This window comes from Rhopalosiphum padi, unplaced genomic scaffold (genome assembly GCF_020882245.1).
Source record: "Rhopalosiphum padi isolate XX-2018 unplaced genomic scaffold, ASM2088224v1 scaffold1, whole genome shotgun sequence".
Classification (NCBI taxonomy): Eukaryota; Metazoa; Arthropoda; class Insecta; order Hemiptera; family Aphididae; genus Rhopalosiphum; species Rhopalosiphum padi.
Genome location: NW_026869996.1, coordinates 5,149,703 through 5,167,031, shown reverse-complemented (window position 1 = coordinate 5,167,031; position 17,329 = coordinate 5,149,703). Strand labels below are relative to the sequence as shown.

Below are 17,329 nucleotides of genomic sequence, written 5' to 3'. Positions count from 1 at the left end.
GGGCTCCGTGAGGTTTATAGCAAAGAAAATTCTGGAATTCTGGAAAAATTCAACAGAAAATTGGGGAAATCGTTTTTCACATACAGCGCCATCTATTATACATAGCATGTACTTCAAACCAATAGCAACGGTGCGTGATAAAGTGTGTGACAGATAACTTAAACAATATTAATAATAAAATTTAAAAATATGTAACATTAATAATTTATATTTTTGAATTATAAAGTTTAAATCAATAATAGGTATGACAAAAGTTTTAAAATTTTGGTAAGACAGAATAAACAATTGTACCTATGTTTTATATAAATCAAATAAATAAGTTGTATATGCATTGATAAATAGATTAGGTTATTTTATCCTAGCTACAATACTAAAGCTTATTTTAAGAAAGATAATACAAAATACCTATTTAAAATTAAAATTTTTAGTTTATTTATATTGATAAAATAAATATTAAATATAATATAGAACAACATAGGTAGGTACTTAAATATTGAATTAATATTTTAGGTTTATATTTACTTTAATTGGTTACCGTGGTAATTCTGATTGATGATCAATGACCAATTGACAATTGTACTAAGTTAAATTCAACACTATTTCCATAGTCCAAAATGCCTAGAGAACGACGTGCGAACATCGGCCGCCGCACAAGACATGCAAGCCAGCAACAAGTCTATTCAAGGAACTTAAGAGAAGAAAGACAAAATATAATAAGAGAAAATGACCGATTGAGACATCGCGTGAGCACACGAAGATCATTGGCATCATACAATCGCTTGGCATTCCAATATGATCCCACTGCGAACTACAGTGATGATGAAAATTTGGATATTGGACGAATGACGACTATATGCCGATATTGCAATGCGGTAAAGTTCAAAAGAGAAACGGTTGGATTGTGCTGCGCAAGTGGAAAAGTCAAACTGGATCCATTACTTACACCACCACAGCCACTGAAAACATTGTTTGATGGAAGTGATCCCGATTCCAGCCATTTTCTTCAACACATCCTTGAATACAATAACTGCTTTCGCATGACTTCCTTTGGAGCTAATATCATTCGAGAAGGCGGCTTCAGGCCGACTTGCAAGGTAAAAGATACAACACACATAACCAACACATAATTGCAACACATAACAACTTCATATACACCACACACTACACCATCACACGATTTACAATGTATTCATGAACAAATTTTAATGATTATTTGCAATTACAGATACAAGGTCAAATATATCATTTGCATGGTTCAATGGTGCCAACACCAGATGAACCGCATCAATTTCTGCAAATATATTTCATTTCGTCGATGGTGGATCAGCTGAACGTGCGGTGCAATATACAGGGAGCACAACAGTTAAAGAGACGAATTATTGAACAGTTGCAAGCATTTTTTCACGCTAATAATTCTGTGGTTAATATGTTCAAAACAGCATTGGAACGAATGCCATCGGATACGCACAAATTTGTCATAAGAGCGGATTGTACTCCGACAGGTGAACATGTGCGAAGATTCAATGCACCCACCGTTAATGATGTTGCTGCAATTATTGTTGGCGATCCAACTAAATCACGAGACATTGTCGTTCAGCGAAGAAGCAATATCATGCATCGTGTAAACGAGACACATCGTTTGTACGATGCGTTACAATATCCAATCATTTATTGGCAAGGGCAAGACGGATACGACATCACGTTGAAGATGGTCGATCCAATTACAGGTACAATATTCACACACTAATTATTTCCATTATTACTTTTATTGGTTTCCATTAACAATTCATTTAATTTTGCATTTTCAGGAGTATCAACGAATAATAAAAATCTAAGCGCAATGAATTACTATGCGTATCGTATGATGATTCGTACACATGAGGAGAATGTCATTCTGAAGTGCGGTCGGCTATTCCAGCAATTCGCTGTTGACATGTATGTCAAAGTCGAGACCGAACGTTTAGCGTTCATCAGATTCAATCAGCCAAAGCTACGATCTGAGGACTATATACACTTGCGTGATGCTATTCATTCAGATGGTGATGTTCAGAATATTGGACGACTGACGATTCTCCCATCAACTTATATCGGAAGCCCACGCCACATGCACGAATACGCTCAAGACGCTATGACGTACGTGCGAAATTATGGAACTCCGGATTTATTTATTACGGTCACATGCAATCCGAAGTGGACGGAAATTGAACGCGAGTTGGAACCGGGTCAAAAACCGCAAGATCGCCATGACATAATCGCCAGAGTATTTCAGCAAAAACTCAAGGTTATGATGGATGTGCTTACTAAGTATCGAGTTTTTGGTGACACACGTTGTTATATGTACTCGGTGGAATGGCAGAAGCGTGGACTACCGCATGCTCATATCCTAATTTGGTTGCTGAACAAATTACATTCAAATGAAGTGGATGACATCATATCAGCTGAAATTCCTGATCCAGTCACTGATCCCCGTCTACACGACATTGTGACGACACAGATGGTGCATGGACCGTGCGGTGCATTAAATCCATTATCGCCTTGCATGGCTGATGGAAAGTGCACAAAACGATATCCGCGACCGTTAGTTGCTGAAACAGTCACAGGGAACGATGGATATCCAGTTTATCGTCGGCGTTCAAAAGAAGATAACGGTCGAACTATCAAAGTTAAAGTTCAAAATCAAGAGATTGAGATCGGAAATGAATTCATTGTACCATATTGCCCGCTGCTATCACGAATTTTCGAAACACATGCAAACGTTGAGAGTTGTCATTCGGCCAAATCAATCAAATATTTGTGCAAGTACGTCACAAAAGGCAGCGACATGGCTGTGTTTGGTATTGCGTCGGAAAATGTGAATGACGAAATCAGCAACTTCCAAATGGGCAGATACGTCAGTACTAATGAAGCACTGTGGCGATTATTGTCATTTCAAATTCATGAAAGATATCCCACAGTTGTACATTTAGCAGTGCATTTGGAAAATGGCCAAAGAGTTTACTTCACTGAGGCTAATGCGGCACAACGAGCTGAGAGACCACCATCGACAACATTGACTAGCTTCTTTGCAATGTGTGAAGCAGATCCATTCGCAGCGACGCTGATGTACGTTGAAATGCCCAAGTATTACACTTGGAATCAATCAACAAAGAAATTCCAACGTCGCAAACAAGGAACCCCAGTTCCAGACTGGCCACAGGTGTTTTCAACTGATGCACTAGGTCGTATGTACACTGTTCATCCTAGAAACGATGAATGTTTTTATTTGCGACTGCTGTTAGTAAATGTACGTGGACCGAAATCATTTGCGCATTTGAAAACTGTGAATGGCCACCAATGCCAAACATATCGAGAAGCATGTCAACTATTGGGTTTGCTGGAGAACGATTCTCATTGGGATTTAACACTTGCAGATTCAGTTGTTTCATCAAATGCGTACCAAATACGAACGCTGTTCGCAATTATCATCACCACATGTTTTCCTTCACAACCAATTCAGTTATGGAACAAATACAAAGACGCCATATGTGAAGATATCTTGCATCGCTTGCGTATTCAAACGAATAATCCTGACATCCAAATAACCGATGAAATCTACAATGAAGGATTGATTCTGATTGAGGATCAATGCTTGACTATTGCAAACAAGCTACTGATTGAAGTAGGAATGATTGCGCCAAATCGATCGATGCACGATGCATTCAACCAAGAATTAAACCGAGAGCTGCAATACAATGTTGATACATTGCAGGAATTCGTTAGAAATAATGTTCCGTTGCTGAATGAACAGCAAAAACAAGTATACAAAACATTAATGCAAGCGGTGGACAATAATACTGGTGGTCTATTCTTCCTGGATGCACCTGGAGGAACAGGGAAAACATTTGTCATTTCATTGATTTTGGCCACTATTCGATCAAGATGTGACATAGCTTTGGCGTTAGCATCATCTGGAATTGCGGCGACTCTTCTAGATGGCGGTCGTACTGCACATTCTGCGCTTAAGTTGCCACTCAATTTAAACACAATTGATACTCCAACGTGCAATATTTCCCGATCCAGTGCAATTGGAAAATTGTTAATGCAATGCAAGCTCATTGTTTGGGATGAGTGCACAATGGCACATAAGAAATCACTTGAAGCACTTAACTTCACACTGAAGGATCTTCGGAGGAATAACAACATCTTTGGCGGCTTGATGATATTGTTGGCAGGCGATTTCAGGCAGACGTTGCCAGTAGTTCCCCGTGGAACGCCTGCAGATGAATTGAATGCTTGCCTAAAGGCATCACCTTTATGGAATAACGTAAAAACATTATCGCTAACCACTAATATGAGAGTTCAACTTCAAAATGATCAAAGTGCTGCACAATTTTCCAAACAATTGTTAGATCTTGGAAATGGAAAAGTCCCAGTTGATGCGACATCTGGATTAATTACTCTTACCAACGACTTTTGCCGATTTGTAGACACTCAATTAGTTCTTATTGAAAATGTTTTCCCAAACATTAGTGAGAATTATAAGAATTATGCTTGGTTAAGTCAACGAGCAATTCTTGCAGCAAAGAATAATGATGTCCACGCACTGAATTTCACCATTCAATCAAAAATTGCTGGCGATTTGGTGACATACAAATCCGTTGATTCAATAACAAATCCCGATGATGTAGTAAATTATCCAACGGAGTTTTTGAACTCTCTGGAGATACCAGGATTTCCACCACATAACTTGCAACTGAAAGTTGGTACAGTTATTTTGATACTGCGTAATTTGAATCCACCGCGACTTTGCAACGGTACTCGACTTTCGGTAAAGAGACTTATGCCGAATTTAATTGAGGCAACCATTATTAACGGAAAGTACGCAGGTGAAAATGTATGTATTCCACGAATACCAATGATTCCGACTGATCTTCCGTTTGACTTCAAACGATTGCAATTCCCAGTTCGCCTTGCGTTCGCAATGACAATTAATAAGTCGCAAGGCCAATCGCTTAGTGTTTGCGGGATAAATTTGGAAAATCATTGTTTTTCACATGGACAGTTATACGTTGCGTGTTCACGAGTTGGGAAACCATCCGCTTTGTTTGTGTTAACGTCAGACCAAAAAACAAAAAATGTGGTTTACCAAAGAGCACTACAATGAAACAATTAAATAACACTTCATTTTAGTAGGTAATTGAAATGAATAATAAATAATAAATTTATTACTGTTGTGAAATGAAATAAATATTTTCCTTTTCAAAAAATTTTTTTCTTTATCTTTTAATCACCAAACGAAATGTTACATAAAACGAATCTGGTGGCGAAACGGAGTTCGCCGGGTCTGCTAGTAAATTATTAAAAACCAGAAATTTCCTTAAAATTTATTAAAAAAACCATTATTTCATCAAAAAACCCCATAAAAACCAATTTAAATCCATCAAATAAATTAAATTTAACATTTTTCCATACTAACCCCCATTATAAATTATTAAAAACTAGAAGTTTCCTTAAAATTTAATAAAAATCCTTAAAAATAACAATAATTTCTTAACAATCCCCCATAATAACCGATTTAAATCCAACTAATAAATTAAATTTAACATTTTTCCATAGTAACCCCCATTATAAATTATTAAAAACTAGAAGTTTCCTTAAAATTTATAAAAAAAACCATTAATTCTTTAAAAAACCCCATAAAAACCAATTTAAATCCATCAAATAAATTAAATTTAACATTTTTCCTTATCAAAACCCCATAATAAATTATTAAAAACCAGAAACTTCCTTAAAATTTATTAAAAATACCATTAATTCATCAAAAAACCCCATAAAAACCAATTTAAATCCATCAAATAAATTAAATTTAACATTTTTCCTTAACAAACCCCCATATTAAATTATTAAAAACCATAAATTTCCTTAAAATTTATTCAAAAAACCATTAATTCATCAAAAAACCCCATAATAACCGATTTAAATCCATCAAATAAATTAAATTTAACATTTTTCCATACTAACCACCATTATAAATTATTAAAAACCAGAAATTTCCTTAAAATTTATTAAAAAAACCATTATTTCATCAAAAAACCCCATAAAAACCAATTTAAATCCATCAAATAAATTAAATTTAACATTTTTCCATACTAACCCCCATTATAAATTATTAAAAACTAGAAGTTTCCTTAAAATTTAATAAAAATCCTTTAAAATAACAATAATTCCATAACAATCCCCCATAATAACCGATTTAAATCCAACTAATAAATTAAATTTAACATTTTTCCATAGTAACCCCCATTATAAATTATTAAAAACTAGAAGTTTCCTTAAAATTTATAAAAAAAACCATTAATTCATCAAAAAACCCCATAAAAACCAATTTAAATCCATCAAATAAATTAAATTTAACATTTTTCCTTAACAAAACCCCATAATAAATTATTAAAAACCAGAAATTTCCTTAAAATTTATTAAAAATACCATTAATTCATCAAAAAACCCCATAATAACCGATTTAAATCCTTCAAATAAATTAAATTTAACATTTTTCTATACTAACCCCCATTATAAATTATTAAAAACTAGAAGTTTCCTTAAAATTTAATAAAAATCCTTAAAAATAACAATAATTCCTTAACAATCCCCCATAATAACCAATTTAAATCCAACTAATAAATTAAATTTAACATTTTTCCATAGTAACCCCCATTATAAATTATTAAAAACTAGAAGTTTCCTTAAAATTTATAAAAAAAAACCGTTAATTCTTAAAAAAACCCCATAAAAACCAATTTAAATCCATCAAATAAATTAAATTTAACATTTTTCCTCAACAAAACCCCATAATAAATTATTAAAAACCAGAAATTTCCTTAAAATTTATTAAAAATACCATTAATTCATCAAAAAACCCCATAAAAACCAATTTAAATCCATCAAATAAATTAGATTTAATATTTTTCCTTAACAAACCCCCATTAAAAATTATTAAAAACCAGAAATTTCCTTAAAATTTATTAAATAAACCATTAATTCATCAAAAAACCCCATAATAACCGATTTAAATCCATCAAATAAATTAAATTTAACATTTTTCTATACTAACCCCCATAATAAATTATTAAAAACCAGAAATTTCCTTAAAATTTATTCAAAAAACCATTAATTCATCAAAAAACCCCATAAAAACCAATTTAAATCCATCAAATAAATTAAATTTAACATTTTTCCTTAACAAAACCCCATAATAAATTATTAAAAACCAGAAATTTCTTTAAAATTTATTAAAAAAACCATTATTTCATCAAAAAACCCCATAAAAACCAATTTAAATCCATCAAATAAATTAAATTTAACATTTTTCCTTAACAAAACCCCATAATAAATTATTAAAAACCAGAAATTTCCTTAAAATTTATTAAAAATACCATTAATTCATCAAAAAACCCCATAAAAACCAATTTAAATCCATCAAATAAATTAAATTTAACATTTTTCCATACTAACCCCCATTATAAATTATTAAAAACTAGAAGTTTCCTTAAAATTTAATAAAAATCCTTTAAAATAACAATAATTCCATAACAATCCCCCATAATAACCGATTTAAATCCAACTAATAAATTAAATTTAACATTTTTCCATAGTAACCCCCATTATAAATCATTAAAAACTAGAAGTTTCCTTAAAATTTATAAAAAAAACCATTAATTCATCAAAAAACCCCATAAAAACCAATTTAAATCCATCAAATAAATTAAATTTAACATTTTTCCTTAACAAAACCCCATAATAAATTATTAAAAACCAGAAATTTCCTTAAAATTTATTAAAAATACCATTAATTCATCAAAAAACCCCATAATAACCGATTTAAATCCTTCAAATAAATTAAATTTAACATTTTTCTATACTAACCCCCATTATAAATTATTAAAAACTAGAAGTTTCCTTAAAATTTAATAAAAATCCTTAAAAATAACAATAATTCCTTAACAATCCCCCATAATAACCAATTTAAATCCAACTAATAAATTAAATTTAACATTTTTCCATAGTAACCCCCATTATAAATTATTAAAAACTAGAAGTTTCCTTAAAATTTATAAAAAAAAACCGTTAATTCTTAAAAAAACCCCATAAAAACCAATTTAAATCCATCAAATAAATTAAATTTAACATTTTTCCTCAACAAAACCCCATAATAAATTATTAAAAACCAGAAATTTCCTTAAAATTTATTAAAAATACCATTAATTCATCAAAAAACCCCATAAAAACCAATTTAAATCCATCAAATAAATTAGATTTAATATTTTTCCTTAACAAACCCCCATTAAAAATTATTAAAAACCAGAAATTTCCTTAAAATTTATTAAATAAACCATTAATTCATCAAAAAACCCCATAATAACCGATTTAAATCCATCAAATAAATTAAATTTAACATTTTTCTATACTAACCCCCATAATAAATTATTAAAAACCAGAAATTTCCTTAAAATTTATTCAAAAAACCATTAATTCATCAAAAAACCCCATAAAAACCAATTTAAATCCATCAAATAAATTAAATTTAACATTTTTCCTTAACAAAACCCCATAATAAATTATTAAAAACCAGAAATTTCTTTAAAATTTATTAAAAAAACCATTATTTCATCAAAAAACCCCATAATAACCGATTTAAATCCATCAAATAAATTAAATTTAACATTTTTCTATACTAACCCCCATAATAAATTATTAAAAACCAGAAATTTCCTTAAAATTTATTCAAAAAACCATTAATTCATCAAAAAACCCCATAAAAACCAATTTAAATCCATCAAATAAATTAAATTTAACATTTTTCCTTAACAAAACCCCATAATAAATTATTAAAAACCAGAAATTTCCTTAAAATTTATTAAAAATACCATTAATTCATCAAAAAACCCCATAAAAACCAATTTAAATCCATCAAATAAATTAAATTTAACATTTTTCCTTAACAAACCCCCATAATAAATTATTAAAAACCATAAATTTCCTTAAAATTTATTCAAAAAACCATTAATTCATCAAAAAACCCCATAATAACCGATTTAAATCCATCAAATAAATTAAATTTAACATTTTTCCATACTAACCCCCATTATAAATTATTAAAAACCAGAAATTTCCTTAAAATTTATTAAAAATACCATTAATTCATCAAAAAACCCCATAATAACCGATTTAAATCCTTCAAATAAATTAAATTTAACATTTTTCTATACTAACCCCCATTATAAATTATTAAAAACTAGAAGTTTCCTTAAAATTTAATAAAAATCCTTAAAAATAACAATAATTCCTTAACAATCCCCCATAATAACCAATTTAAATCCAACTAATAAATTAAATTTAACATTTTTCCATAGTAACCCCCATTATAAATTATTAAAAACTAGAAGTTTCCTTAAAATTTATAAAAAAAACCGTTAATTCTTAAAAAAACCCCATAAAAACCAATTTAAATCCATCAAATAAATTAAATTTAACATTTTTCCTCAACAAAACCCCATAATAAATTATTAAAAACCAGAAATTTCCTTAAAATTTATTAAAAATACCATTAATTCATCAAAAAACCCCATAAAAACCAATTTAAATCCATCAAATAAATTAGATTTAATATTTTTCCTTAACAAACCCCCATTAAAAATTATTAAAAACCAGAAATTTCCTTAAAATTTATTAAATAAACCATTAATTCATCAAAAAACCCCATAATAACCGATTTAAATCCATCAAATAAATTAAATTTAACATTTTTCTATACTAACCCCCATAATAAATTATTAAAAACCAGAAATTTCCTTAAAATTTATTCAAAAAACCATTAATTCATCAAAAAACCCCATAAAAACCAATTTAAATCCATCAAATAAATTAAATTTAACATTTTTCCTTAACAAAACCCCATAATAAATTATTAAAAACCAGAAATTTCTTTAAAATTTATTAAAAAAACCATTATTTCATCAAAAAACCCCATAAAAACCAATTTAAATCCATCAAATAAATTAAATTTAACATTTTTCCTTAACAAAACCCCATAATAAATTATTAAAAACCAGAAATTTCCTTAAAATTTATTAAAAATACCATTAATTCATCAAAAAACCCCATAAAAACCAATTTAAATCCATCAAATAAATTAAATTTAACATTTTTCCTTAACAAACCCCCATAATAAATTATTAAAAACCATAAATTTCCTTAAAATTTATTCAAAAAACCATTAATTCATCAAAAAACCCCATAATAACCGATTTAAATCCATCAAATAAATTAAATTTAACATTTTTCCATACTAACCCCCATTATAAATTATTAAAAACCAGAAATTTCCTTAAAATTTATTAAATAAACCATTAATTCATCAAAAAACCCCATAATAACCGATTTAAATCCATCAAATAAATTAAATTTAACATTTTTCTATACTAACCCCCATAATAAATTATTAAAAACCAGAAATTTCCTTAAAATTTATTCAAAAAACCATTAATTCATCAAAAAACCCCATAAAAACCAATTTAAATCCATCAAATAAATTAAATTTAACATTTTTCCTTAACAAAACCCCATAATAAATTATTAAAAACCAGAAATTTCCTTAAAATTTATTAAAAAAACCATTATTTCATCAAAAAACCCCATAAAAACCAATTTAAATCCATCAAATAAATTAAATTTAACATTTTTCCATACTAACCCCCATTATAAATTATTAAAAACTAGAAGTTTCCTTAAAATTTAATAAAAATCCTTAAAAATAACAATAATTTCTTAACAATCCCCCATAATAACCGATTTAAATCCAACTAATAAATTAAATTTAACATTTTTCCATAGTAACCCCCATTATAAATTATTAAAAACTAGAAGTTTCCTTAAAATTTATAAAAAAAACCATTAATTCTTTAAAAAACCCCATAAAAACCAATTTAAATCCATCAAATAAATTAAATTTAACATTTTTCCTTATCAAAACCCCATAATAAATTATTAAAAACCAGAAACTTCCTTAAAATTTATTAAAAATACCATTAATTCATCAAAAAACCCCATAAAAACCAATTTAAATCCATCAAATAAATTAAATTTAACATTTTTCCTTAACAAACCCCCATATTAAATTATTAAAAACCATAAATTTCCTTAAAATTTATTCAAAAAACCATTAATTCATCAAAAAACCCCATAATAACCGATTTAAATCCATCAAATAAATTAAATTTAACATTTTTCCATACTAACCACCTTTATAAATTATTAAAAACCAGAAATTTCCTTAAAATTTATTAAAAAAAACCATTATTTCATCAAAAAACCCCATAAAAACCAATTTAAATCCATCAAATAAATTAAATTTAACATTTTTCCATACTAACCCCCATTATAAATTAATAAAAACTAGAAGTTTCCTTAAAATTTAATAAAAATCCTTAAAAATAACAATAATTTCTTAACAATCCCCCATAATAACCAATTTAAATCCATCAAATAAATTAAATTTAACATTTTTCCTCAACAAACCCCCATAATAAATTATTAAAAACCATAAATTTCCTTAAAATTTATTCAAAAAACCATTAATTCATCAAAAAACCCCATAAAAACCAATTTAAATCCATCAAATAAATTAAATTTAACATTTTTCCTCAACAAAACCCCATAATAAATTATTAAAAACCAGAAATTTCCTTAAAATTTATTAAAAAAACCATTATTTCATCAAAAAACCCCATAAAAACCAATTTAAATCCATCAAATAAATTAAATTTAAATTTTTCCATACTAACCCCCATTAAAAATTATTAAAAACTAGAAGTTTCCTTAAAATTTAATAAAAATCCTTAAAAATAACAATAATTCCTTAACAATCCCCCATAATAACCGATTTAAATCCAACTAATAAATTAAATTTAACATTTTTCCATAGTAACCCCCATTATAAATTATTAAAAACTAGAAATTTCCTTAAAATTTAATAAAAATCCTTAAAAATAACAATAATTCCTTAACAATCCCCCATAATAACCGATTTAAATCCAACTAATAAATTAAATTTAACATTTTTCCATAGTAACCCCCATTATAAATTATTAAAAACTAGAAGTTTCCTTAAAATTTATATAAAAAACCATTAATTCTTTAAAAAACCCCATAAAAACCAATTTAAATCCATCAAATAAATTAAATTTAACATTTTTCCTCAACAAAACCCCATAATAAATTATTAAAAACCAGAAATTTCCTTAAAATTTATTAAAAAAACCTATATTTCATCAAAAACCCCATAAAAACCAATTTAAATCCATTAAATAAATTAAATTTAACATTTTTCCATACTAACCCCCATTATAAATTATTAAAAACTAGAAGTTTCCTTAAAATTTAATAAAAATCCTTAAAAATAACAATAATTTCTTAACAATCCCCCATAATAACCAATTTAAATCCATCAAATAAATTAAATTTAACATTTTTCCTCAACAAACCCCCATAATAAATTATTAAAAACCATAAATTTCCTTAAAATTTATTCAAAAAACCATTAATTCATCAAAAAACCCCATAAAAACCAATTTAAATCCATCAAATAAATTAAATTTAACATTTTTCCTCAACAAAACCCCATAATAAATTATTAAAAACCAGAAATTTCCTTAAAATTTATTAAAAAAACCTATATTTCATCAAAAACCCCATAAAAACCAATTTAAATCCATTAAAAAAATTAAATTTAACATTTTTCCATACTAACCCCCATTATAAATTATTAAAAACTAGAAGTTTCCTTAAAATTTATAAAAAAAAACCATTAATTCTTTAAAAAACCCCATAAAAACCAATTTAAATCCATCAAATAAATTAAATTTAACATTTTTCCTTATCAAAACCCCATAATAAATTATTAAAAACCAGAAACTTCCTTAAAATTTATTAAAAATACCATTAATTCATCAAAAAACCCCATAAAAACCAATTTAAATCCATCAAATAAATTAAATTTAACATTTTTCCTTAACAAACCCCCATATTAAATTATTAAAAACCATAAATTTCCTTAAAATTTATTCAAAAAACCATTAATTCATCAAAAAACCCCATAATAACCGATTTAAATCCATCAAATAAATTAAATTTAACATTTTTCCATACTAACCACCTTTATAAATTATTAAAAACCAGAAATTTCCTTAAAATTTATTAAAAAAACCATTATTTCATCAAAAAACCCCATAAAAACCAATTTAAATCCATCAAATAAATTAAATTTAACATTTTTCCATACTAACCCCCATTATAAATTAATAAAAACTAGAAGTTTCCTTAAAATTTAATAAAAATCCTTAAAAATAACAATAATTTCTTAACAATCCCCCATAATAACCAATTTAAATCCATCAAATAAATTAAATTTAACATTTTTCCTCAACAAACCCCCATAATAAATTATTAAAAACCATAAATTTCCTTAAAATTTATTCAAAAAACCATTAATTCATCAAAAAACCCCATAAAAACCAATTTAAATCCATCAAATAAATTAAATTTAACATTTTTCCTCAACAAAACCCCATAATAAATTATTAAAAACCAGAAATTTCCTTAAAATTTATTTAAAAAACCATTATTTCATCAAAAAACCCCATAAAAACCAATTTAAATCCATCAAATAAATTAAATTTAAATTTTTCCATACTAACCCCCATTAAAAATTATTAAAAACTAGAAGTTTCCTTAAAATTTAATAAAAATCCTTAAAAATAACAATAATTCCTTAACAATCCCCCATAATAACCGATTTAAATCCAACTAATAAATTAAATTTAACATTTTTCCATAGTAACCCCCATTATAAATTATTAAAAACTAGAAATTTCCTTAAAATTTAATAAAAATCCTTAAAAATAACAATAATTCCTTAACAATCCCCCATAATAACCGATTTAAATCCAACTAATAAATTAAATTTAACATTTTTCCATAGTAACCCCCATTATAAATTATTAAAAACTAGAAGTTTCCTTAAAATTTATATAAAAAACCATTAATTCTTTAAAAAACCCCATAAAAACCAATTTAAATCCATCAAATAAATTAAATTTAACATTTTTCCTCAACAAAACCCCATAATAAATTATTAAAAACCAGAAATTTCCTTAAAATTTATTAAAAAAACCTATATTTCATCAAAAACCCCATAAAAACCAATTTAAATCCATTAAATAAATTAAATTTAACATTTTTCCATACTAACCCCCATTATAAATTATTAAAAACTAGAAGTTTCCTTAAAATTTAATAAAAATCCTTAAAAATAACAATAATTTCTTAACAATCCCCCATAATAACCAATTTAAATCCATCAAATAAATTAAATTTAACATTTTTCCTCAACAAACCCCCATAATAAATTATTAAAAACCATAAATTTCCTTAAAATTTATTCAAAAAACCATTAATTCATCAAAAAACCCCATAAAAACCAATTTAAATCCATCAAATAAATTAAATTTAACATTTTTCCTCAACAAAACCCCATAATAAATTATTAAAAACCAGAAATTTCCTTAAAATTTATTAAAAAAACCTATATTTCATCAAAAACCCCATAAAAACCAATTTAAATCCATTAAAAAAATTAAATTTAACATTTTTCCATACTAACCCCCATTATAAATTATTAAAAACTAGAAGTTTCCTTAAAATTTATAAAAAAAACCATTAATTCTTTAAAAAACCCCATAAAAACCAATTTAAATCCATCAAATAAATTAAATTTAACATTTTTCCTTATCAAAACCCCATAATAAATTATTAAAAACCATAAATTTCCTTAAAATTTATTAAAAATACCATTAATTCATCAAAAAACCCCATATAAACCAATTTTAATCCATCAAATAAATTAAATTTAACATTTTTCCTTAACAAAACCCCATAATAAATTATTAAAAACCAGAAATTTCCTTAAAATTTTAAAAAAAAACCATTTTTTCATCAAAAAACCCCATAAAAACCAATTTAAATCCATCAAATAAATTAAATTTAACATTTTTCCTTAACAAACCCCAATAATAAATTATTAAAAACCATAAATTTCCTTAAAATTTATTCAAAAAACCATTAATTCATCAAAAAACCCCATAAAAACCAATTTAAATCCATCAAATAAATTAAATTTAACATTTTTCCTCAACAAAACCCCATAATAAATTATTAAAAACCAGAAATTTCCTTAAAATTTATTAAAAATACCATTAATTCATCAAAAAACCCCATAAAAACCAATTTAAATCCATCAAATAAATTAGATTTAATATTTTTCCTTAACAAACCCCCATTAAAAATTATTAAAAACCAGAAATTTCCTTAAAATTTATTAAATAAACCATTAATTCATCAAAAAACCCCATAATAACCGATTTAAATCCATCAAATAAATTAAATTTAACATTTTTCTATACTAACCCCCATAATAAATTATTAAAAACCAGAAATTTCCTTAAAATTTATTCAAAAAACCATTAATTCATCAAAAAACCCCATAAAAACCAATTTAAATCCATCAAATAAATTAAATTTAACATTTTTCCTTAACAAAACCCCATAATAAATTATTAAAAACCAGAAATTTCTTTAAAATTTATTAAAAAAACCATTATTTCATCAAAAAACCCCATAAAAACCAAATTAAATCCATCAAATAAATTAAATTTAACATTTTTCCTTAACAAAACCCCATAATAAATTATTAAAAACCAGAAATTTCCTTAAAATTTATTAAAAAAACCATTATTTCATCAAAAAACCCCATAAAAACCAATTTAAATCCATCAAATAAATTAAATTTAACATTTTTCCATACTAACCCCCATTATAAATTATTAAAAACTAGAAGTTTCCTTAAAATTTAATAAAAATCCTTAAAAATAACAATAATTTCTTAACAACCCCCCATAATAACCGATTTAAATCCAACTAATAAATTAAATTTAACATTTTTCCATAGTAACCCCCATTATAAATTATTAAAAACTAGAAGTTTCCTTAAAATTTATAAAAAAAACCATTAATTCTTTAAAAAACCCCATAAAAACCAATTTAAATCCATCAAATAAATTAAATTTAACATTTTTCCTTATCAAAACCCCATAATAAATTATTAAAAACCAGAAACTTCCTTAAAATTTATTAAAAATACCATTAATTCATCAAAAAACCCCATAAAAACCAATTTAAATCCATCAAATAAATTAAATTTAACATTTTTCCTTAACAAACCCCCATATTAAATTATTAAAAACCATAAATTTCCTTAAAATTTATTCAAAAAACCATTAATTCATCAAAAAACCCCATAATAACCGATTTAAATCCATCAAATAAATTAAATTTAACATTTTTCCATACTAACCACCTTTATAAATTATTAAAAACCAGAAATTTCCTTAAAATTTATTAAAAAAACCATTATTTCATCAAAAAACCCCATAAAAACCAATTTAAATCCATCAAATAAATTAAATTTAACATTTTTCCATACTAACCCCCATTATAAATTAATAAAAACTAGAAGTTTCCTTAAAATTTAATAAAAATCCTTAAAAATAACAATAATTTCTTAACAATCCCCCATAATAACCAATTCAAATCCATCAAATAAATTAAATTTAACATTTTTCCTCAACAAACCCCCATAATAAATTATTAAAAACCATAAATTTCCTTAAAATTTATTAAAAATACCATTAATTCATCAAAAAACCCCATAAAAACCAATTTAAATCCATCAAATAAATTAAATTTAACATTTTTCCTTAACAAACCCCCATAATAAATTATTAAAAACCATAAATTTCCTTAAAATTTATTAAAAATACCATTAATTCATCAAAAAACCCCATAAAAACCAATTTAAATCCATCAAATAAATTAGATTTAATATTTTTCCTTAACAAACCCCCATTAAAAATTATTAAAAACCAGAAATTTCCTTAAAATTTATTAAATAAACCATTAATTCATCAAAAAACCCCATAATAACCGATTTAAATCCATCAAATAAATTAAATTTAACATTTTTCTATACTAACCCCCATAATAAATTATTAAAAACCAGAAATTTCCTTAAAATTTATTCAAAAAACCATTAATTCATCAAAAAACCCCATAAAAACCAATTTAAATCCATCAAATAAATTAAATTTAACATTTTTCCTCAACAAAACCCCATAATAAATTATTAAAAACCAGAAATTTCCTTAAAATTTATTAAAAATACCATTAATTCATCAAAAAA

General features: G+C 25.7%; 2 protein-coding genes across 2 annotated transcripts; both read left to right on the top strand.

Moving 5' to 3' along the window:
* Positions 1-614: 614 nt before the first annotated feature.
* On the top strand, positions 615-4,196 carry LOC132931189 (uncharacterized). The gene is made up of 4 exons (XM_060997310.1): positions 615-1,094; positions 1,226-1,727; positions 1,809-4,107; positions 4,160-4,196. Exons 1-4 carry the CDS (start codon positions 615-617, stop codon positions 4,194-4,196), a joined length of 3,318 nt encoding a protein of 1,105 aa, XP_060853293.1.
* On the top strand, positions 4,180-5,169 carry LOC132931320 (ATP-dependent DNA helicase pif1-like). The gene has a single exon (XM_060997381.1). It carries the CDS (start codon positions 4,196-4,198, stop codon positions 5,141-5,143), a length of 948 nt encoding a protein of 315 aa, XP_060853364.1. The 5' UTR covers positions 4,180-4,195; the 3' UTR covers positions 5,144-5,169.
* Positions 5,170-17,329: the final 12,160 nt, after the last annotated feature.

What these genes read in the sequence shown, in the direction of transcription:
- LOC132931189 (XM_060997310.1), top strand. Translation starts at nt 615, where the DNA reads ATGCCTAGAGAACGACGTGCGAACATCGGCCGCCGCACAAGACATGCA. An exon ending in GCTTCAGGCCGACTTGCAAG is followed by an intron (nt 1,095 to 1,225) that starts GTAAAAGATACA and finishes TTGCAATTACAG; the next exon opens with ATACAAGGTCAAATATATCA. An exon ending in GATGGTCGATCCAATTACAG is followed by an intron (nt 1,728 to 1,808) that starts GTACAATATTCA and finishes TTGCATTTTCAG; the next exon opens with GAGTATCAACGAATAATAAA.
- LOC132931320 (XM_060997381.1), top strand. Translation starts at nt 4,196, where the DNA reads ATGATATTGTTGGCAGGCGATTTCAGGCAGACGTTGCCAGTAGTTCCC.